Here is a 25,150-nt window from a genome sequence, read left to right as displayed (position 1 = left end):
TCTCAAGCAGCTCATTATGTGGTAAGTCAATGATTTCAAGACTGGTTGTCTGTTTTGTTGTGTTGTGCATGCACAGGAGGTTGTGTTGAAGTAATTCAATGACTCTTTAGGCAAGAAACTTTACAAACAACACACAAACATATTAGGAAAAGTCAGTGGCACTTGGCAAAGTGCTGGAAAAACTTAATAGGAGAAGTAAACCAGGTGCATTTTGCGAAGAAACGTCCAATCACAAGGCAAAAGTCCTGCAGCAGTATGCGAGACCTTACATTTATTTCATCATATTCAGATTAAATGAATTCTGCATCTTATGCAGAGTCAATTGTGTAACAAAGTCACCATGTTTTCTTCTGAAATTCATGCATCTGATTGGCATAATCCCTATCGTCATAGTCTGAGAGTTGGAGTTGTTTTTGAGGTAAATTCATGCAAAATCACTGATGCACGTTCCTATCGGGGGCAGTTTTTCAGCAAGCAGTCTCTGCATTTACCTCTAAAACTGGTAACGTTCTGTTATCATCTCATAGCGTGGTGAATGTGCAGGTCACAACTTGTCCACCAGAGCGTTTTGGAGTTGTTGGATTGTGCATTTGATGAGTTTGATGAGGGAAACCAAGAAATCCCATTAGCCTCCGTAGCATAGCTCTGAGCAGCTCGCGGCTCTGCTCCGCCGTTCTGAAAATAGCTTGCACCTACAATTAAAGGGAACAAACCTACTGCTATGACTATAGGGATTATGGCAATGGGCCAATTTGCCAAAATGTTGAACTATCCCTTTAAGTGAAACTATTGGAATAAAAATTGACACAGGACAATAAAAGGACAACAAAACCCCTCCAACAAAGGCAGTAAACACGAAAATAAAAGATTGATAAATAAAAGATTGCAAAGAATGAATCCTGACATGTGCTTTGTTCAGGGGGATGAACCACAACGTGAACTGGTCCTTCACTAACTCCATCGTCGACATCCTGCTGGACATCTTCCTGGCTCCAGATCAGTCCGCGTGCACGTATCCAGGCCCAGAGTGTCGCAGTCCGCTCCGGGTCCGGGTCCCGCTCCAGCGCAGCTCCTCCTCCGCTGGAAACAACCACCACGACGACGACCACGACGACGACACCGTCCTCCTCAGGTGCGACCGCCGCAACCTGGCCAGGCTCAACGACACGCTCTGCGCCGACGTCCTGGCCGGGTCGAGAGCCAACAACTCGTCCACGTCCGTCCTCACCTTCTGCCGGGCGCTGAGCCTCCTCGGCCCGGGGCAGATAGAGCAGGTGTGGAGCAACGCCTGTTACATCCTTCAGGCGCTGGCGTCTCCGCTCCTCAGCAGGTCGTCGGACTGCGGCGCCGGGAAGCTGCAGCCTCCTCCTCCTCCTCCTCCTCCTCCTCCCCCCACCGAGACTCCCCCCCTCCTCCGAGTAGCCAGAGAAGCCCCCAACCTCAAGCTGCTGGCCTGCAACTACAACAGCTGGTTGGACAACAACAACACGGTGGAGGCCGTCCTGGTGACGCTGTGCAGCGACAACGGGCGCGAGGAGTTTGTGCAGCAGGTGTAGTATATTATACTCCTTAGTAGGGCTGTTCGATTAATCGATTTAAAATCGTAATCGCGATTATTTGGAATCGTAAAAATCGATTTTTTGAAGTCGTAAAAATCGATTTTTTGAAATCGTAAAAATCGATTTTTTACTCTAACTAGGGTAATTACGGTAAGCCCCCGTTCATGAATCTGGGCTGCGCTGAATTACCGTAATGACGGCTGCCTCCTTCCTCCCATCACGCTCTCCCACTGCTGTCCCCACACACTGGAAACAAGCATGTCGGCATTTTGCTATGACCAGTGAGGATTTCGTTGCCAAAAAGACCAATGGCCCTTTTCCACTACACAGTTACAGCTCTCACATTTATAGATAGATAGATAGATAGATAGATAGATAGATAGATAGATAGATAGATAGATAGATAGATAGATAGATAGATAGATAGATAGATAGATAGATAGATAGATAGATAGATTAATTTTTTTAAATTAGACTCTAGGTCCATTTAAAAAGACACAAACAGCACACAAAATAGTTTGTCATTTAACAAAAAAATCGTAATCGGAAATCGATTTTTCAGAGAAGAAAATCAAGATTTTATTTTTGGGCAAAATCGAACAGCCCTACAAACTCCTTAGTGTTCTTAACTTTAATATCTTGTTATCATCATCATGTATTCTTTCTTGTCTTGGAACTGAAAGAGTGTGCAAATTGGTGCTCGGCTTGATGGACATGTTTTGCCCAAAAAGTAATCTGATTGAATGCAATGTGCCTGGTTTAAGGTAATTGTTGATTCTGCTGTCTCCCTAATGGTTGAGGGCCCTTGAGATACAAGGCAGTGGGTTCATTCTTGCCTAAAAGTTAGGGGGTAGGTCAAGGGCAAGGCAAGGCAATTTTATTGGTATAGCCCGTTTTTTATAAACAGTTTGTCTCAAAGGGCTTTACATGGCATCATAACAACATCCTCCGTCCTTAGACCCTCACATCGACTGAGGAAAAACTCCATGGAAAACCCTTTTAACAGGGAAAAATCGGAGAAACCTCAGGGTGAGCAACAGAGAAGGGATGCCTCACCCAGGACGGACAGACGTGCAATAGATGTTGTTACAGACAAGACAGTTTACAGTTTATCATTCAACATCTGGTTTAGGGCCCCTCTCTGTTTGGAGATGGGGGTGTCAGAGAAGGTATATAAGTCAGAGCTTTGGGCCAGTCGCGAGGACTTCTCATATTGGCATTCGAGATGTTCCAGGATTCGACATTCTTTGTACACTGTTCTTCTTCTTGTTAAAGCAGAAGTAAGCGATCCGGTGGTTTTGGCTAACGGAGTTAGCAGTCCCCGCCCTCGTCCCTACGTCACCACATTCACGCACATCCCTTGGCTGCACACACAGAGAGGACCGCCCCTTTATGTCGTTCTCTCTCCTCATTGGATAAAGGTTGTAGGATACAAGGAAAGTTTTCTCCTCGGCTTACAGCAGAGCAGAGTGACTGACAGACCCGTGTTTCAGACCAAACACTCAATATAAGTGATTGCTGTTGGAAGATATAACTATTTAAAGGCCCCATGGCATGAAAAATGTGATTTTGGTTATTTTTTCGTGCTTGGGGAGGTCTCTGGGCCACGTATATACTGCCCCATGCATCAAACTGGTCATAAACGGAAAAACGCACACCGCCCATTTGTAGGAACAGACGAGTGGATAGCACTTCCTCCTTTCTGTGATGTCACACACAAGGTAACTCCGCCCACCGTGACCAGTTGTTTTTTTTTCAATTTTTATGAATGCAGCTTAGGTTTCAGTTACTTGCCTGTGATTGGCCCGACCACATGCCACTCAAAAACAGTGAGCCAATCAGAGGAGAGGTTCTCATTCTCTCTTCTGATTGGCCAAATGACCTGTGCCTGCTGCTAGAGCTCCAGAAAGAGGCAACAGGAAGGGGCAGTATAAACAATATTAAGCAGATTACAGGTACTCAAAACCAATGGTACATCTTGTTAGGGATATCAGCAGTAGATAAACCCAGAGAAAAGTGCACAGCATGGGGTATTATATTAACACAAACATTCCGCTTACTTCTGCTTTAATAAACTTGCTTTTTGAATACAAGCGAAGACGTGTCAGCGCCGGTGATCCCTTCTTTTCATCAACACATCAATATATACCACACAGGTGTGCAACAACGCCCAGCTGATGAGGAAGCTGCTGTCGGACCAGATGAACAGCTGGCTCTACACCTACTGCTCCAACTCGTCCGCAGACCTCGGCTACATGGTGACTCACCTCTGCACCTACGAGCAGTGGCTGGACGCGCCCGCGGTGCCGGTCGGCCCGTTCCTCCTGGAGTTCTGCATGAGCCTGGACGGGCCCAGACTCACCGGCCTCATCTGCGAGCACACGGGTTTCTTCATGCTCTTGTTCTCCAACCCTGAAAACTTCCAGTTCATGCCCAACTGCACTCGCCTGCCTCCTCCGCTGCCGTTCCCCGACACCGATCCCTCCACGTTAGAGTCCTGTCAGTACTCGGAGTGGCACGACTTGTCCCAGATCCCTCCAGATGTTCTGCTGCAGTGCGTCCGCCTCGACCAGAGCGGCTTCGCCACAGCGGTTTGCTCCAACAAAACCTTTCTGAGCGGCCTCCTCGGTAACCCGGCCAACGACTGGCTGGAGAATCACTGCCAGACGTCTCAGACCATCCCGACCCCGAAGCCGACGCAGCCCCTCAGCATCTCGGACTGGTGCGACTACCACACGTGGGGGCAGCGGCAGGTGGACGTGTCGGTGGTCGGCTTCTGTTGGCACAACGACGAGCTGGCCTTTCAGAAGAACGTCTGCTGCAAGGCGGCCGTGTTGGAGAAGCTGTTGGAAAACCCCCAGAACAAATGGCTGGTGTCGGTCTGCACGGACATGGACGACATCAAGGTGTTGCCAAAGGTGAGTTTTGTGTATGTATGCATGACAAATGTGACAAATGCTATATTTTAAAAAGTTGGAGAGGGTCTTTAGTTGTAAAAAAAAAAAGATTCAAGTTATTCCACATTTCAGTCACAGGAACATCATCAGCACGACATACGCACCATGTAGTTCTGCAGGTATAAATAGGTTATTGGCCAAAGAGCAATCATCATCAAACACACAGTTATTTACTGTTTCATAATGTCTTTGAATGCTTTGACTTCTCATATAACCAACACACAAAACACTACTTAAAGGGATAGTTCAACATTTTGGCAAATTGGCCCATTGCCATAATCCCTATAGCAGTAGGTTCGTTACCTTTAATTGTCGGTGCAAGCTGTTTTTAGAACGGCGGAGCAGAGCCACGAGCTGCTCAGAGCTACGCTACGGAGGCTCATGGGATTTCTTGGTTTCCCTCATCAAACTCATCAAATACACAATCCAACAACTCCAAAACGCTCTGGTGGACAAGCTGTGACCTGCACATTCACCACGCTATGAGATAATAACAGAACGTTACCAGACAGAGTTGTTTTAGAGGGAAATTCAAGCAAAACCGCTGATGCGCGTTCCCGTCGGGGGCAGTTTTTCCGGAAAGCAGTCTCTGCATTTATCTCTAAATCAACTCTGTCTCGTAACGTTCCATGGTGCAATTGTTTGAATGTTTATTGTGTAACTTACTGTGCTAAGAGGGTTTTATATGTTTCTCTATAAAAATTGCACAATCTTTTGTTTTGAACTCTGTGTGACTTTGTAATCTGATCGTCTCTGCTCCAGGTGTGCAGGTACTCTGAGTGGACCCGTCCCGTCATCGTGGACATGACCGAGCTCGCCCTCTGCGCCGAGAGCGACCCGCTCAACTTCACCGCCATCGTCTGCAACAACCACACCGTCCTGCAGAACCTGCTGACCAACCAGGACAACACCTGGCTCATCCAGCACTGTGCCAACCAATCAGACAGCGGCACCGGGGTTTCTCCTGGCGGTGGTGGTGGAGATGGTGGAGATGGTGGCGGTGGTGGAGGAGATAATGGTGATGGTAACGGTGGTAATGATGGTGATGATGGTGGTGATGAGGGACCGGGAGGCGGGCTGACTGGGTTCGACCCGGCGGAGCAGTGTCAGTACCGCAGCTGGACCGTGTCGCTCCCGGACGCCGCCGTCCTGACGCTCTGCTGGGAGCACGACCAGGCCAACTTCATCTCCTCCATCTGCCCCAACACCATCCTCCTGTTCCTCCTGTCGCGGGAGCCGTCCAGCGTGTGGGTCGGCACCATCTGCACCGCCTACACCAACTACACCAACAACAACAAGAACAACAACGCCACCACCACCACCACCACCTCGGACCCCGACTCCTGCCTGGCCCGCAGCCTGGTGAAGCGCTTCAACTGGAGCTGCTCGGCCGACTTCACCTCCGCCTGCCGGCCCGGCGCCAGTCCCGCCGCGGCGCTGTCCATGATGCTGCGCTGCTGGGTGGAGAGCCTCAGGTCCCGGGTGGAGGCTCTGCTGAGTCCGCCCGTGTCCGCGGTGTTGGAGCAGGCGGTCGGCGCCACGGTGGTGGTCCTGTTGGCGCTGGAGGAGGTCCAGAACACCTCGCTGCACGTCACCGAAAACATCAGACTCGGCGTGCTGGCGTCTGTGGTTCGCTACCTGGAGAGGGAAAACAACTTCGACAAAAAAAGGGTGTTGCTGCAGTGCTTCGGGGTACGTAATATCCACATCCCCAAGTATTTCAAAGGAGGTTAAATCGAAAGCAACTGGACTTAGTTATTTGTCTTCACAAGGGTGATGATGTACGCCCACACAAGAGGTTAAATAGTGAGTCTCCACACCAGATAGTTGGACCAGTCCCAGCCTGGTCAGATGCTACATGAACTGATGAAGCCTCTTGGATGAGAGGTGAAAGGCTGTCTAGACAAACTGCCTAAGTCCAGTTGCTTTCGATTTAACCTCCTTTGAAATACTATGACCTGGGCAAATGAGAATATGCACCAGCTTATCCCCAAGTAGCATTACTGCAATGTAGAAGTACTACTAATAATAATACTTTATTTGGATAGGGACAGTGCATATTGATGAACAATAGTAAAAAGAATACTGTTGTAAATATGCCAGATTATAACAGAGCCACTAATTTGCATCTGCAGTCCCTAATGAATAAATGAAATACAGATAACAGTACACTACATAGACCAGTGGTTCCCAACCTTTTTTGGCTCGTGACCCTATTTTGACATCACAAATTTCTGGCGACTCCGCGATCACGTAATTGCAGCTGCATTTTATTTATTTATATTCGAGAAAGTGAAAGTATAATAATACAATTGTTTAAGATTGTGTGTGGTGTTTTAATCATAATTTTAAAAAGATATATAAGATAATAATTAGCTGAAAAAAAAGATATATATTTTTTTATCATTTACTAGACATTTCAGGCAACCCCATTTGAATTCCAGGCGACCCCACGTGGAGTCCCGACCCCAAGGTTGAAAAACACTGACATAGAATAAAAACAATACAATAAATAAAATACAGATAACAGTACACTACATAGAATAAAAACAATACAATAAATAAAATACAGATAACAGTACACTACATAGAATAAAAACAATACAATAAATAAAATACAGATAACAGTACACTACATAGAATAAAAACAATACAATAAATGAAATACAGATAACAGTACACTACACAGTCAGGATAAGATAATACAGTAAATAAAATATAGATCACAGTACTCAGATGGGATAAAACAAAGCAGTGACATTAAAACAACACGATAGATAAGTAGTTATTCAAGTAGTCCCAAGTCCGGTTAGTTGTTTTTAAACCATTGTTGCATTACTAGTCATGAGACTATTACTAGTCTTGCATTAAAGATGACACTTCAGTAAAAGTAAAACCAGCAACATGTGCAAAAACCATTCGAAATCAAAAGAAAAAGTACTAATTAGTCTAAATAAATGTACTCAAGTAAATGTAGAAATATGAGAGAACTGCAGAAAATCATATACAGTTTATTATTAATAAAAATGGGGCTAATGATATTCACATTATATACTTCTGGTTGGGTAAATCAATAATGGTGCATCATTATTTATTAGTTGATCACATGTGTTATAGTCTGAAGTAACGAGTGACAAACAGCCAGACAGAGAAGGAAAAACTGTTAAATTACTGGACTATCATCACTTATCAATTATAATAATGTCTCAATAGCTTTTTTTGTGTTGGTTCATTAAGATTGAGGATTTTTTATATTTTGAGAGTGAAGAATCTTTTGTTCAGTAAAAAACCAGTGGATAAAACTCAGCAGGTTAATCAGAGTTAATAGTCTGAATAGATTCTCTCTCATCTTTTATTCATCGGGGCTCAATCAGTTTCTGCGCAGAACAATTCACTGACTTTATAGTTTGTCTAATTATTCACACATATCAGTTTCCGTTAGTGTCACTGTATAGCAGTGTGTGTGTGTGTGTGTGTGTGTGTGTGTGTGTGTGTGTGTGTGTGTGTGTGTGTGTGTGTGTGTGGGCGCGGCCTACAGCTGGTGTACTGTTGCTGTCATCGATATCAGCCTGATGAATCTCTTTGCGTCGAGTCACTACACTTGAGTTTGACAATTAAAGTAAAGTGTCAACACTCCCAGATTATACGGCGCCATTAACGCCTCATCAGACGGTGTCTCAACTGTGTGCGTGTGTGTGTGTGTGTGTGTGTGTGTGTGTGTGTGCGTGTGTGTGTGTTTCCTTTGTGCAGACTGTACTAACCAGCCTGATGCAGACGGCCAGAGACGTGACCAACGATGGAGTCTTTGTCATTAACGTGAGATAAACGGTCGTCACCTAAACACAAATGTCTTTACTGAGTCTTTTTCATGTGTATTTGGACTAACAGACTCATGTGTGTGTGTGTGTGTGTGTGTGTGTGTGTGTGTGTGTGTGTTTTCAGGAATACTTCAACATCCCACTGAGCCGCCTGAAGTCGGTGCTCGGCTCAGCTCACATCTCCACCGTCAGACTGATCCTTCAGTACTACAGCAGGAACAAGGACATCCTGCAGGTGAGTGAAGCTCAGCTCAGCTTCTCTCTTCCTGCTGCTTCACACAGAATCTGATCAGTCTCAGTTCATGACACAGGAACAGACACACACACTGTAATTACTCAACTCGACAAGCTGCTGGAGGTTATTTTACTTTACCCAGGAGGACACTTTCTCAACCTACAGTATTATATAGAGCTATGTTGTTTATTGTATTCTTTGGATCCCCATTAGTCTACATAAAGATGAAGACTATTCTTCCTGGGGTCCACATTAAATCAAACACTTATTCCAACAATACAGTGTTTATACAAAGAATTACATAAAATCATTTATCCTGAATATATTAACAAGATTATAGAAATGCATATAAGTAGTACAATGTAAATGAGTTAACATGATCAAGAGGAATAATATAGCTTTTTACATGATTATAAAATAGTTACATGATTATAGACATGACATGATCAAGAGGAATAATAGCTTTTTACATGATTATAAAATAGTTACGTGATTATAGAAGAGTATACATGAGATAATGAGCATGAGCATAAATGTTCAACGCAGGTGTATTAACATGCTTGAATTCAACTTAACATGATTGCCTAATTTAATAGTAGTCTATTGCAACATAATATTATGACATAATATTATGAGCTATGAAGGAGTGGAACGCCCTTCCTGATTATGTTATACAACAAAGAAACAGGGTTAGTTTTAAAAAATGAAACTAAGAGATTATTATTTGGATCATAATTTTGACCATTAGTGTAAATCTGTAAATTGGGTCATGGCATCCTTGTGTGACAGGATACATAGTAAAATTTATGTTTTGTAATGATTCAATGTAGGAGCTGTTAAGTTGTATGTTTGGTGTTCGTCTTGGATGTTTTGTTTGTATGTGTATGTATTAAGTATGTGTCTTCTGTATGTGTTCTTTGTTTTCTCTGTATGAAGTATGTGTCGTTTGCAGTTGGTTTGTATTGTCACTTATGAAAATGAAAAGACCCCAGGAAGAATAGCTGCTGCCTTGCAAAAGCTAATGGGGATCTTAATAAACCAAACCAAACAGGTCCCACTCTGGCTCATACGTCTGCTTCTGTCTCCCAGCTGCCTGATAACTACCTGTCCACCATGGTGTCCGTGCTGCTGCAGACCCACGTGGTCAAAGACGGGAGTCTCTTCCGGGAGCTGGCTCCTCTGCTGGCTGCAGCCAGTCCAGCCGACATCCTGGCTCTGCCCCCGCTGCAGAACGACCCCATTGTGTACGTGATTTTTTTTTTCTCTCCATGAGACCTGATTATACGTTTGTCTGTTTTCTTTAGGGTTTGTTATTTACTTTATGAATATATACCTGGAAAACAAATGCAAAGTACAAAAACACAAAGAGAATTAAACTAGTGATTAAGCATGTGAAGGCACGAAGCTTTGCAATAAAGTTTTTTTTTTTTTTAAAGACAACACATGCAAAGATACAGACAGGCTACAGAGTCAGAAAACAACATCATTCACGTGACACATGCACTGAAAAAACTCACAACACAACAGAAGAGTTACAACAGAGCTTCCTGTTTGTGGAGTTTTAAAATAAGCAAAATAAAGTGAGTTTGTTTGGCTTTCATGACGTTAATATCAAATAATTCAGATATTATTTCAAATATGTACCGTTAGCTTAGCATCAGTCTTTAGCCAGGTGCAGCCCTTTTTGGATTCCCCACTTCTCTGGGGATTTTTTCAGCCCATTTGTTATCAAATTGTAGCGTTTGTGTTTTTGTGTTCCCTTTAGTAGCAGGGAATAGAGCTCTCCGGGCCACCGTAGTGATTACTCTAACAGCAGAACTATCTCTGTGGGTGTAGAGCTGTGTGATTAAGAATACATGTTTACAGATGCTGTTAAACACAAGACATGGCAGTAACAAGTACAAACCTCCTCCCATAAATCTGAGCCTAAAACCTCACCAAACGTCCTCCATGTTGACAGAAACAAGCCTCTGCAGTCGATTAATGGACAATGTTGCGCAGCTAAATGATGAATTTAGTTCAGTTACTCCTGAGTTTGTCTCTGTTGCATAAGCAGAGAGAACCTGGTCAACACCCTGATTTATTTCAATGTTGCACAATCATGCAGTCTCACTTTTCCTACATACGTTATTGCTCCCATCTGGTCACTGGCCTGGTGTCGGGCTTCGGTGAGAAGTGATGTGTCATCGCACCCCGAGGTGCCAGGAACATGCATTATACATGACCAGTAAAGGAAACTAGTTCACTGACTGGATTTCAATCTAGAAAGAGCTTTTAATGTGTGTGTGTGTGTAAGTGTTTGATGTTGATCTGTGGGTCATCAGATCAGTGGAACAACAAGAAAGTCTGGATTTCAATCTGGATTTGAACCAGGGACCAGATACATGAACATCACTGGAGTCTGTGCTCAAAAAGTAACGCTTAACATTTGGAGGAATAAAAGATTGTGAAAGTAAAACAGTGCTGCGAAATCGCATATTCAGTATTATGCAATACAAATACACCCAACTTAAAGAAATAGCTTCATATTCCGGCAGCTTGACTCAATGTAAAACCACAGGTTTCTGTTTTTACACATTGATTTTTACTTTTTTATATGTTGATTAAACAAAAGTGACAAGCTCATAAATCAATTAATTAACCATTAGCTGTTTCTAATCCTCTTTATGTTCAAAGAAATATAAAATTGGCATCAATGTTCTCACCTAGTGCTAAAAAAAAGAAAGCAAATAATAAATAAACTCCTCAAATGTCAAGTCATTTCTTTAAAAATGTAATTTATATGCAGCCTTTACTGTAGTAAATATCAGGTTTTGACCTCCCACCATGTGTTAATTACTCGAACGTGACATTTTAAAGGCCACATGTCATAATTTTGCAAAGGAACATTTCCAATTTCCAAGTTTATTATTCCTCCAGGACTGAGACCATAAACCGAAACCTGGAGCAGATGAGTCTGGAGCAGCGGGAGGCGTTTGGCTCGTGGTTCAGCGAAGTTTTGTCTCCGTCCAACATCAGCAGAGGTCATCAATCACTCATCAGGGACACCGGCAACCTGATCGCCTACCTGCCCTTCCGCAACTTCCAACACCTCTCACCTGCTCAGGTAACAGCCCCTCTGAGCTCCGACACCTGGCTGCGAAACCCGAGAAAGCAGGACTCTTGAGTTCGATTAGCCCCGGGGGCAACGGCGGCCGGGCTCCTCGTCACATCGTGGGTCAAAAGAAAAGCTCAGACAGCGTCTTCTTTCTCTGTCACCACCAATGTGTGTCATACGCTTGTCACTAATGTTCAATAAGTAAAGATAGGAACACATGAATTAACAATGGCCGGAAAGTAGAGAGCTGCCGAGCGCCCGGCACCAAAAGGTGGATGTAACCGAAGGTTTTAAAGGAATAATTTCACATTTTGAGAACGATGCTGATTGACTACAAAGAGTTAGATAACAGGACTGACATTACGCACATGTTTACGCAGCTACGTAAGGAACAGATTCAGGGTTAAACTAAGCTAATCACTAGTCCCCTTTGGAAAATTTCTTCAAACTTGAAAATAATAGAAACATTACATATGACCACAGTTATATTTTTCAAGGTAAATCTTTCTAATGGTAAAAAATACTGATATTTGATCCATAAAAACCTTAAAGGTTGCCTCCAACCTTTTTTTTACATTTTTTTTTTTACATTTTTTTCTTATCTAACTGAAGATTCAACATATCGTTTAACAAATACAAACTGGGGCTTAAATCTAATTTTTTAAGACTGACTGTGTGAAGGATCGAATTTAGTTCCAGAAACTTTAAAAAAAATCACATTCCCAAAAAATGTGCACAGATGTCCCATCAATCTTTTTACATCGAGGCATTTTGCTGAGATATAGTTTAGAAAAACACAATTTCATTATATTTTAGTGCTAATACAGGAGCTGCTGCTGGAAACAGACTGTGTTACCTTTGAACAAACCTCTTGTCCCGTCCTTCTCTTTGTTGTCACCTGTGAACATCGTGTGACCTTGTGGTTGTTTTATTCAGTTAACAGGCACTTCTCTATTTCTGTCACTGTGTTTATCCACAGCTGTTGGACGGACTCGACGTGCTGCAGAGAAACAATCTCACTTCGCTGAAGCAGGAATTCATCGCTCAAAGCATCATCGGCACCTTCAAAAACCTCACAGCTCAGGATTTTACCAGGTGGGGGAATAAAGTCCTCGTCTCCAAAAACAAACAAACAAACAAACAAACATGGTTTTGTCATTTTACAGGCACAGGGTAAATTATGAGAAGCCAATGATTTTCAGATGATAAGACAAGTTAATAAGAAATCAAATAGAGTAAATGAATTATTAAGTCATATTTAGTTTGCTGTTGCCTGTAAATGGTGAAATAACAAACCAATTTTTTTTATTAAAACAACATATAACTATGCAAACTGATGAATTAAAGGGATAGTTCAACATTTTTGGCAAATTGGCCCATTGCCATAATCCCTATAGTCTTAGGAATAGGTTCGTTACCTTTATTTGTCGGTGCAACAACTCCAAAACGCTCTGGTGGACAAGTTGTGACCGGCACATTCACCACGCTATGAGATAATAACAGAACGTTATGAGACGGAGTTGTTTTCAAGGTAAATACAGAGACTGCTTGCCGAAAAACTGCCCTCGACAGGAACGCGCATCGGCGGTTTTGCATTAATTTACCTCTAAAACAACTCTGTCTTGTAACGTTCTGCTATTATCTCATAGCGTGGTGAATGTGCAGGTCACAACTTGTCCACCAGAGCGTTTTGGAGTTGTTGGATTGTGTATTTGATGAGTTTGATGAGGGAAACCAAGAAATCCCATGAGCCTCCGTAGTGTAGCTCTGAGCAGCTCGCTGCTCTACTCCGCCGTTCTAAAAATAACTTGCACTGACAATTAAAGCTAACGAACCTACTCCTAGGACTATAGGGATTATGGTAATAGGCCAATTTGCCAAAATGTTGAACTATCCCTTTAAGACTTATACACTGTTATCTGGTAGGTGTGTGTGTATGTGTGTTGAACCAGTGTGTGTATTTTCATTTTTCAGGCTGGGTAAACTCTCCTGCCTGGCGGACCCAGAGGACCTGCTGCTCTACAAAGACAGTGAAGCCGCCGGCGTCCTGAGGGACATCGTGATGAACTGCACACGTCAGGGAGTCACTCTGTCCAACCACCTGGTAAGAGTTGTTCAGTTCTCACCTAATAATCACACTTCAAATGTGTTTATGATAACTGTAGTAGCTGTTCTGTCTCTGTGTCTGTGTCTGTGTAGATCTCCAGTGTGTTACTGGACAGCTCAGAGTTAAAGGTTCCCTCCTCGCTCAGTCCGGCTCGACTCGGCGAGCTCGCCCACCTCCTGCCGCTGCTGGGAGTCACCTTCCTGCAGGATCTCACACCGTCGCAGCTGCAGACCGTCCTCCCCGCCCTCCACTCTGTTTCCTTCAGCCCGGCGCAGGTAGAGAGAGGAGCACGCTGCACCTGTAACACACCGTGGAAAACACACACACACACACACACATTATCATCTATATAAGAAAAGCAGCTTTTATCCTAGAGCTGTCATCGCGCTGAAGTCTGCACAATCCTGAAAACATTGAACTCTCACCTAATACTCAACTGTGCAATGTCCATGTGTGTTTTGTTTTGTTTTACTCAGAAAATGTTTTATATTTGCTTTTTACATAACTGTCCTTGTGGTTTTTTTTTGTTTACTTGTTGTTCTTGGTTGCTTTGTTTTTAACTTATATTATTTAAAGAGACCCCGAGGAGTTTGCTTTTGGTTATAAAAGAGTCTCATATTAATGTGGATGAATCTATGTTACCCACACTTGTTAATGGGTCTATTTTTGATAAATATATCATTTTTTCTTTATAGTTATTTTATCATTATTATTTAGTGGTCAACTTGCCCAGCATTTCCTAGTTTTGGTTTCCCAGACGCTGCCCGGTCATGGGAATAACGCCACAGAATCGTCGTTTATGGTCGGAACTACGACGGTATTTGATCGTCTTCCAACCTCCGACTTTCATTCTTGATTAATGAAAACATTCTAGGCAAATGTTTTCGCTTTCGTCCGTCTTGCACCAGTCCAAGAATTTCACCGTGCGCACGGCGGCTCATTGGAAATGTAGTGTGATAGTCACTTTAATTGCACTTCATATTGCGCTGAATCGAGAGCCGCTACCTCAATTTCACTGCGTTAAGCAATGACAATAAAGATTCTGACTTCCGACTTCTATAGTTCAGTTTCTAGTGACATCTAACATATACTTTTTTTTAAATCATGAACTAACTCTTTGGTCAAAATCAGCTGGCACTAAGTGGGGATTTCCTTTCGCTCTTTACTCCTTTTCATCTGTATAAGCCTTTAATTGTTGTACCTGGTTGGGTTTCCTAGCAGCTGGTGGAGCTCGTAGCTGCTGAGGAACAGCTGACAGGCTGTCGGACGGTTTGCATGAGGCTTCGTTCAGACGTGAGCTTCACTTCCCCCTCAGTGATCATCTGAACCGGAGCCTCCTGCCTTCACCTCAGCCTCACAGCTGTCGTCTTGCTTTTTATAATTCACAAGGCGTCTTGGGAGAAGATGAACCTCCTCAGACTTAACAAATAGATAAATGACACACAGAACTTTATCTTATATCCAACTAAGTGGTGAAGTAATGATGAGTATTTCAGCTACTTATTTTGACTCATTTGTCGTCATACTCTGTGTGTTTCAGGCTGCTGTGATCGTAGACAAACTCTCTTCAGAAACCACAGTGAGTTATTTTGCAAACACATCGCAATATGAATGTATACTCTCTGTATATTTACACCCTGACACTCACACCTTCCTCCTCCTCCTCCTCCTCCTCAGCTGACGGCTCCAGGTCGACTGCAGGAGCTCGGCTCCCTCATCACGGGCATAAAGACGGAGACGTTGCTGACCCTGACCTCTGACCAGCTGCTGTCGTCGCTGCCCGCCATGGCCCTGCACACACCGGGCCTCAGCCCACAACAGGCCAACGCCATCTCCACCAAACTATGGGTACGGCTTGTAATAATGAATTTTCACTCACTTCAAACATTGGGCATCGTTTATCAAGAGTCAAGAGATTTTATTTGCCAAACCAAACAGTCCAGGCACATAGGAGTTATTGTGCAGGACTCTCTTGGAGTTTAGTAGTAAGTTAAAAGACACAGAAAAGCATATTGTGTATAATAAAAAAAAAGGGCCCAAAACACTATCTATGAAAAGAAAAGTATATAACAAAGTAGAAGTCAAAATTCAATAAATACTGTGAAAAGTGAGTATTTTGTCCTCAAATTTACTAATTAAGATGCGCTACCATTGCAAGTTATTTGAAAACTTTTTGATTCATATTAAGTCTTTGGTTCAGCACTCTGATTTGAATGAGCCTTTTGTTGAAGTGCAACCTCTTTTTGTGATCAAATAAATAATACATTTTGAGTACTACCACTGAATTATGAAAATCTGTAAACAGGGACCAAGACCTTAAAAAAAAAGCATACACATTGTAAACATAATTGTCACTGGTGAAAAGGAAAAAGTTTTGGGTGGATATTGTATCAGAGAGAATATAACAACATTTTCACATAGTTTATTGTCCATGTTGTTTATAACACATATGAAAGATTTAAGCTGTTCATTTTTTTTATATTATAGTCATTATTAGAGTTTTTTTCTTGTGTATCTGACAAACTGTGGCTCCGCTCTGACCAGGGCTTCCCAGAGGTGGTGCATTGGCTGGACGCTGTGGAGCCGTTGCTCTACTGCACGCCGCTGCTCAGCGTCTTGGCCAGAACCCGTCTGCTCGTGAACAACAGCACCAACCTGTCCACAAAAACCTGGAACACACAGCAGGTACTGAACAGCCCATCGGGCATCCACACACACACACATGAGCCTCCATCCACAGGGAGGGAGCACATGCAGAGGAGGTCAACTGTTTTATTTTGCACCAAATTTATCTCTTGTCCTCCGGGAAATTTAGTTTTGCTTGTTCACGCAAAAAAAGAAAATGTTAAATCAACAGATTAGCAGAGATAAATTAGTAATCGACCCCACTGGCCCTCAGACACAATTTGAATATGTAAAAGCATCCGATCCGATCCGACCCCGGCCTCGTGACTTTTACTCTGTGTTATGATCTTGTGATGATATCGTGCTTCCTCAATTTGTCATGTGTGGGTGCATATGACAGTATCTTGATTAGCTGCTGAATTATTGAGTGGAGACGTCATCAACACTGTGACACTGTGAATGGAGTCGCCTGAGAGTACAAACAGCGCAGACAAAAACCGTCTGAATATCAAATTGCCCTCTCGTGTCTGATCGTACAGAGACGAGCACAAAACGACACGTTACGGCAACAATAAACATAACTTTGTTTCTTTGTTTCTTGTGTTTTCTTCCTCAGGCTAAAGCGATTTTCAGAGAGGTGCTTGAAACCAAACCAAATATAATCGAACATCATTTTCTGTAAGTGCAGGTTCTGTCTGTGATACATGTGCTCAGCCTCTTTTAACCCTGCAGCTTTATGTTTTAATATCTTATTATATTAATTATGTGCTCAGGAGTCTGGGGACGCTGGGTCAAGGTGTGAGCTGCTCCGTCTTAAAGGAACGTTTTCGAGCTGATTCGTCTCCTTCTGCGGTCCGAAGGATCCTGGGCGTCCTCAGGCAGCAGCCCGGTCCTCTGCACACCTCACTGGTAAACTAAGGATTGTAATGTCTCTCAAGATATTAGATATTATAATGTGTGTGATTATATATCTGGATTTAAATCTTCAACGTCATATGTCTTTGTTCTTCTGGACAGAAAAAGTGTGTGATCGAGGAGCTGTATCAGCTCGAGTTCTTCTCTGAGCTGCTCAAAGATCTTGGTGCTGAGATCGCACTGTCCATGCCGTGAGTCACAAACTGCTATTTATAACTTTACTGTTAATATGGTGACAACTTCTCTTTGAATTGAATATCTAGACTCTTCCCTGTGAGAGTCTACTTATGATTGAGCTGATAGAAAACAACTCTGCAAGTATTTGGTACAAGACTAGGCCAAATGTTACATTTAATTGCTTTTATATGCAGTTTATTAACAGTGATTTGTAGATTTATTGACAATATATTGAAAAATATCAATAATAATATTGCTCTTGCATGTTTCCTTGCAGTGTGAGCACAATAAAGAAGTTTCCTTCAGACATGATGGACACTCTGAGGAGGGTGATCATTCAGGAACCTCGTCACTTTCTCCTGCTGGCCAGAACGAAACAGGAGCTGCTGGTGGACAAAATAGTGCAGGGGATGGTCAGTTCAGAGCCAATATACTATTTAAAATTTAAAATTAAAAGGCAAAGAAACAGGAATAGGGAGAGACGAGGTGCAGAGTGACATGTAGACTGATCGATCTCTCCACAGGGCATGTACACGGGCGTCTTCACCGAGGAGGAGTTTCGCTCGCTGGGCGTCATGGCTCCGTTCGTGGTGGACGAGGTTTTCGTCCAGGTGGAGCGCAGCTTCTTCATCGACAGCCTGCACTTCCTCCTGGGGCTCTGCTACACCAGGAGCAAGATGGACATCGTGGGCCGAGTCCTGCAAGATCCGGCCACCTTCGGGTAATAAATGTTATTAAATTATCACTTTGAACTGAAGGTTTGAACTGTCAGGATTGTAAAATATGCACTTTAGTTTTGTTGAACAATTAATTAAGCAGTATAACCATGCCATTACATATGCTGGGTGTATATATAATTAATTACAACCCAAAACCCATAATAATTCAATTATAAAATAGATCATAAGAAAATTAAATGAGGTACATAAATAAAAATTAAAAAGGAAAACAGTAAAACATTGTCTAATGAAATGTTTAAAACATTCAGGCTCGTTGACTCTGAAGCTCAAGTAAAATAATATTAACATTTGTGATTTTGAGTGAATTTGTGTTATCTATATTTTATTATAAACCTTTGTGAGAAATTAGTTATGCAGCAAATGAATACAGTTAAGTAAAATTAAGAAATTATCCCCCTAATAACAAGGCTTTTAAAGGATGCACATGGGACTTTAAGTTTGCATTCAAATATAATATTGAACTTCTATGTGTGAGGTTTCATGTGATAAACATATTCACATAGCAGGAAACTGGAGGAAGATGATTTCTTGTCGTTTTTCCTCTCAGCCCAGTAAAGAACTGGAACCAGACCACACTGAGCCAGGTGGACCGGTTCCTCTTCTTCCTGCCTGATGCCATCCTGCAGGAGGTCCCCATGGTGAGTCCACTGCTCGTTTATTTATTTATTTTTACATTTTAAATTGATCCACACAGTGAGGAAATTTTGAAACTCGCAGCTTTAACAGACTCATTTCCAGAAACCCACAGTGCAGTGTCGGGATTGTTACCTGATCCCTTTTCCAGGCCTGTAAATAAATCCCCCAGGTGTCACATCACCTGTAGGTGTCAGGATCAGGTGGTGGAGTTCCTGTTTTCCCCATAAACAATTAGTGTGCTGATCCGTGTGTTTGTGTGTGTGTGTGTTGTCTGTGTGTTGCTGCAGGCGTTGATGACGGTGGGGCAGATAGAGAAGCTGTTCATGAGCCAGCGCCAGTGGGAACGAGGCGACGTGGGGAGTCGCTGCCTGGACGACGACGAGAGGAGCGAGTTTTTTAAAAAGAAGGAGTTTGTCCTTCAGTTCTTCCTGGGCTTCCTCAAAATTAACCCTCTGTCACGTGAGCATTGTTCTCCATGTCAAGCATACAACATTTTAAACAATGTTAGAAATATAAAACAATGAAATAACACATGATTGATCTTCTGATTATATATTTATTAGCGGCTCCTATGGTTCCTTCCTGTGAGCTCCTACACACGATACCTCCGGCGGCCTGGACCTCCAACAGTCTGATCAACATGTCTCCATCCGACTTCTCCAACTGTCTGGAGCTCATAGGCAATGACCCGTATCTTGCATCCTACCAACGCGGCCAGGTGCTCCAGAGGGTCAAACAGGTGAGATTCATTTGTCGTCTGTAGTCGGCCAATGTGTTCATTTAGTTTCCTGTCCTTGGTCTCAGGTCTTAAATGGATAGTTCAACATTTTGGAAAATTGGCCCATTGCCATAATCCCTGTAGTTTTAGGAATAGGTTTGTTACCTTTAATTGTCGGTGCAAGCTGTTTTTAGAACGGCGGAACAGAGCTGCAGGCTGCTCAGAGCTACGCTACGGAGGCTCATGGGATTTCTTGGTTTCCCTCATCAAACTCATCAAATACACAATCCAACAACTCCAAAACGCTCTGGTGGACAAGTTGTGACCTGCACATTCACCACGCTATGAGATAATAACAGAACGTTAGAGTTGTTTTCAAGGTAAATACAGAGACTGCTTGCCGAAAAACTGCCCCCGACCGGAACGCGCATCAGTGGTTTTGCATGAATTTATCTCTAAAACAACTCTGTCTCGTAACGTTCTGTTATTATCTCATAGCGTGGTGAATGTGCAGGTCACAACTTGTCCACGACAGCGTTTTGGAGTTGGTGGATTGTGTATTTGTTGAGTTTGATGAGGGAAACCAATAAATCCCATTAGCCTCCGTAGCGTAGCTCTGAGCAGCTCGCGGCTCTGCTCCGCCGTTCTAAAAATAGCTTGCACCGACAATTAAAGGTAACGAACCTACTGCTAAAACTATAGAGATAATGGCAATGGGCCAATTTGCCAAAGTGTTGAACTATCCCTTTAAACGGTTTGTGTTTCTGCTCTGTCTCTGCCGGGTCCCTCTCCTCTGGATTCGACATCTCTTCGTGAAGATGTACGGACCCGTTTCCTCCTTCAACCAGTCTGTGATCGCTCAGCTGGGTGGAGTAGCCGCTGAGCTGACGGTGGAGGAGCTGAGCAGCCTGAGACTGACGGAGCGCCGGAGCATCGCTGCTCTGGGCGCCATCAGCACCTGGAACAACAGACAGGTAGCTGCGTCAGCCACCAACCCAACAACACTGCATTACACAAAAAAATGTATGCCATTTGCATTAAATAATGGACAGAGTTGATAAAGGTTGAATTCATAGCAGCCAATGTCGTTGTTTTGCCTAATAGAAAATCTAATTTTTATAATATTTTATTCGTACAATTCAGATTAAAGAGAGTAGACTAAATATTACAAACATCTCTCAGTATAATCCAATAGATAAAACACAGCACAACAAACTACATCTTTAAAAACTTACCATGAAGTTAAATGCACTTCTTTTTGCAGTGCTGTTGTTCTAGTGTAGCTAACATACTGAGATAGATACATATTTGTTCAGCTTTATTCGAATATTTAAAAATGTAAAATGTAGTCATTTAACCACAAGCAAACATAAAAGGACCATGAAAAGAAAGCAATTTGAAAGGATTGGGAAGAAGTATGAACTTATTTATTCCCACTGCCTAATTAGGCTACAATACAGATACATATATAGATACTTAATTGATCCTGATGGAAGTTTAGACATTCAGCAAGTTAAAGGAGAAACTGTACAAAATGTTTTAAAAAGAGGAGACTAAAGTGCATTAAAATTAAAATCAAAATGTGGATGTGTGAATAATGTCCAGATCCTAACCTTTGTTTTCCTTCCAGCTGGCTGCACTCTTTACCACCGTGTTGAACTCCACCAAACAGATCCCGAGCCAGCTCGAGTCCAGCACGCTGGTGTCTATGGGATACATCGTGTGTGGAGCCAAAACCACTGAGATTAACTCTTTTAATGCCGTAGAGTTCAGGTGAGTTAATAACAACAGACGTTTTAATTTTATGCTCCTCAGCACATTTTCCTGATCCTTGACGTTTGGATGTTTGTGTTTTCTCTCTCCTCGTGTGGTGTCGCCCCCCGGTGGCTGCAGTAAGGCGGTGCTGTGGCTGGGCCAGCTGAAGCTCTCCTGCTCAGAGGAGCAGCTGGGGGCTCTGGTCGGGCTGCTGACCCACAGTCTTGCTTTCGGACCAATTAGCTCCTGGGGAACCGACGTCTTCATTGAGATCGGAGTCCTGGCAGGTAAAAGGTCACTCGCCGTCTTCGCCATCAGCTGCGTCGTCCAATGTGTTCACAAGTTTAAGTTAAAGTCATCATATTTATTTTTATCTTTATTTTTATTTTTGGCACACTCTTAATCTCTTGTGTCTTGTGACTGGATTCAGACCTTTGTACTACTTTGAAACTCTCTCTGAAACATTTTCACTTCTGCAGCTGGTCTCCCAGACTTCCCCATGTCGGCTCTGGTGAAAGAGCAAATCGAAGGAATCACTCCCATGGCTATTTCAATAATACCACCTGAACGGTTTTATGTAAGTTGAATTTTAATGAACACAACAAAGCGTTAGTCACAGTTTCTTGCGATTTAATAGGATTTTAATTTCGTCCTCTGGTGTTCAAAGTATCTCCAACCATGTTCACCTTTGTACTTTAATCAGGGTTCCTGCAAAGCTTCAGAAAATGGAAACAAGACATTATTAAAGTGAAATTTAATTTCTAGTCAAACCGTCCAAAGGATGAAAGTACAATAGGAAACCGATTGGGGCAATATGACCTAGAATAATTTATCAGAGACAGAGTATTTTAAAAAGTCATGCTGCCTTAAATCTCTCAAAATGAGGGAATTAGCTGGAAGAACCGTCTATCCTGTCTCTTACATAGAAAGTTTAAACTCATTTTTCTAAATGCCACTGAAAAATATTCAAGACAAACATATGATACCAGTATGTACTTATTGAAAAACAAATGACAGCATGATAAACAAATATCATTTTCTTTCTTGTAGCCTTTTTTGACTAAATTAAATCATAATGTTTTTTTCAGACCTCATAAATCCTGATTTATCCTGACATCTTACGTCTTCTCGTCTGATCTCTGCTCATCATCCTCTCTGTGTTTTGTTGTTTCCTCAAGGTGGCACTGAACCACAGACAGATCAGCATGTTCTCCTACGAGCAGGCGACTGCGGTAACTAATGAGCAGCTGTCTGCTCTGTCAGATGTTCAGAGGACGGCCCTGGCTATGGTGCTGACACCCTGGGAGAACCGGCCTGTAGACTTCAGAGGTAAATCACACAAATATTTGAAACCCTGTTAGAGACTGTTAAAACCACATCAGAATTGCAGAATTCATTTTATCTGGTGAACAACGTCCTTAAAAGTTATGTCCCAAATCAATACTAATACTACATACTATAGTATATACTACTGTATATCAATAATATTCCTAGTTTAATGTCTTTTAAGTGTACAAGTTCCAAAAGACTGTGCACTACTGTGAGAAGCTGTTACCACATGAAATTTAAGCACTTTTTTTTTAAATTTGTGATTTATTATGAGATGATACTTGAGCTGTCTCAACATCATCTGCAATTTGTTTTAATTTTTGCTTATCAGCTGTAAGTAGCTCCTCTATTTCAGCTGTGTATCAGCAGCATGTCCAAAGAGAAGGCGTTTAACTTTTTATATAATCATGGTTGTAGTAGTGGTATGTAGTGTGGAATTAGGACACTGTGCAAAACTGTGCGAGAGGCTGAGTTTGTGCAGCCACTGAATTTATTTTATAGCAGCCCTCGAGAAACACATGACATTCACATTGAGGGTAATCGTAAAAGTTTGTGTGCTTTTTTAGGATGAAAAGAAAAAAAAGCAGAAGCGGTTCACTTGAGTTGAGTGTTCTTCTACTTATTATTACACTGGAATGTGACGTGTAATGAAATTTTAGATGTTATGACTGTTTATTGTTAACAGAGCTCAACTCAAAATGTGAGGTCAAATTAGTTAGTAAAAGTATTTTCACTGTGATAAATATACAACGGACAGATGATGTGCAGCAGGGATCATAGTTTGCATGACTCTACATTTGTATTTGGTTTCACTGTGTTCCTATAGGGAAGTCACTGGGGCTGGCGCTGAGCCACAGTCCTGTGTGTCTCATGCTGGGACTGCTGATGCTGCTGATCGTCCTGCCCTGCCCTGACCTGATCTGCCCTGGAACATGACCCCACTCACCCCTGTCGGATCAGGAGAGACGCCTCCTCGGGCCACAGGACCAAGATGATCTCATTGATCCGTGCAATAATTCACACACGTCTTCGAAATAGGCAGCACTTCAGGATTTCTATAAACTGTCCTCAGTAACTCTTACCTGCAGTTATCACTTTAGCATTGAGCACAAAACAAATCACATTAAAAGTTTTATTTAAAAGAAGAAAAAACATTTTCATAGTGTAAACCATACATCGACCAAGTCTAACCAACACCCATAGATATATTTTATTTATTTATTTATGTATATTTTGATAAACCTGTATGAATCCAACTGTCCCAATGTGTCCTTCTCAGGGATGTGACGCCATATCCAGAAAAGTGACCCAAACACTTATTATGAACAAAACAAAGTTGTCTTGCAAACCTGCAAAGTTCTGTATATTTTTTGTGAAAGTATATAATATTTTTTTGTCAGAGTAAGAACTTAAATCTTTGCTACATTTATATATTGATGATGAGTTATCTTAAATTGACAATACTCAATAGGAGCTAACACTACTGGTCAGCAGCTTCTGTCTATTTTGCTGTGAGTTTTGTATTGTTGTGCACACTTTATGGTGTGATAATGTAGACCTAAATTATTAAAACAAAGCACTCTGCCTCTGATTGTCTGTTTTTAGCACTCATGCATATATAAAGTGGAATTGTGCAAAATGATTTTCCTACAGTAGATATCTCACATCAGCTGTAAGAATTGATTGACAAACTGTGTGCTTTTAAAAACACTTTAAATCAACGTTGTGAAAGATTAAGGTTAATAGTATAATTATGGACTTAGAGTGTATAAAAATGAGTCAAGTATCCAAACTAGGGCATCAAAGTGCTGCAACAGCACTACCCAGAGGTCTTTGTGCCCTTAGATCCTAACTCACTGATGGTCTTTTTTTATACTGTAAGACACTGTGATAGTATACGCTGCACATTTCTGTGCAAAAATTTGAAAAGTTTAAGATGTTTAGATTATTTTCCATCACAAAATTGTGCACATAGCTGGTTTTGTGGTACTAACACCATATCATTTAACTCCTACTTACTGTCATTTTTTGGTGTGGGCATACCAGTGTTTCCCCCAGAAAATTTGTTAGTTAAGGTGGTGTCTGACCTGTCGACGGGGGGGGGGGGGTGGCGCGGATCTGTTGACGGGGGGGGGGGGGGGCGGATCGATCGTCGGGGGGGGGACGCACCGCGCCGTGCCGTATTAAGTTTCGCTTTCAACACGCGCTGCTGTAATGCATGCGCGCTTCTCTGTGGTGTGTATGTGTGTGAGGGGATGCGGCCATCGTCCGGGGGGGGTGAATATCGCTACATTATTTTTTTTTTATGACGTTAGTTTAGGCGGCAGCTCTTTGTTGTTAAGGCGGCCGCCTTAACAGGAAAGCGCTGCGGGAAACCCTGCATACTGTATGTGTCACTTTTATAATTGTGTTTGTTTTGTACATTTAAAGTGTGTGTGTGTGTGTGTGTGTGTGTGTGTGTGTGTGTGTGTGTGTGTGTGTG

The 25,150-nt window shown here is 42.4% G+C and overlaps 1 protein-coding gene across 1 annotated transcript; it reads left to right on the top strand.

The window, feature by feature from the left end:
- strc1 (stereocilin 1) lies at window positions 1-24,054 on the top strand. Its single transcript, XM_085759290.1, is given in 30 exon segments — window positions 1-21; window positions 920-1,550; window positions 3,716-4,477; window positions 5,279-5,510; window positions 5,589-6,208; window positions 8,267-8,332; window positions 8,459-8,569; window positions 9,659-9,813; window positions 11,489-11,675; window positions 12,646-12,761; window positions 13,641-13,770; window positions 13,866-14,048; window positions 15,314-15,352; window positions 15,451-15,621; window positions 16,318-16,458; window positions 17,015-17,076; window positions 17,172-17,307; window positions 17,416-17,504; window positions 17,768-17,903; window positions 18,015-18,211; window positions 18,778-18,868; window positions 19,154-19,325; window positions 19,430-19,605; window positions 20,403-20,558; window positions 21,215-21,357; window positions 21,478-21,626; window positions 21,819-21,916; window positions 22,518-22,668; window positions 23,495-23,580; window positions 23,583-24,054. Coding segments are annotated over 30 exon segments (5,472 nt in total). The 5' UTR covers window positions 1-16; the 3' UTR covers window positions 23,664-24,054.
- Window positions 24,055-25,150: the final 1,096 nt, after the last annotated feature.

This window comes from Trachurus japonicus, chromosome 3 (assembly GCF_045865225.1).
Source record: "Trachurus japonicus isolate A0001 chromosome 3, Traja_1.0".
Taxonomy (NCBI): domain Eukaryota; kingdom Metazoa; phylum Chordata; class Actinopteri; order Carangiformes; family Carangidae; genus Trachurus; species Trachurus japonicus.
Note: the sequence above shows the minus strand (reverse complement) of the source record. Positions and strands in the feature narration are given on the sequence as shown.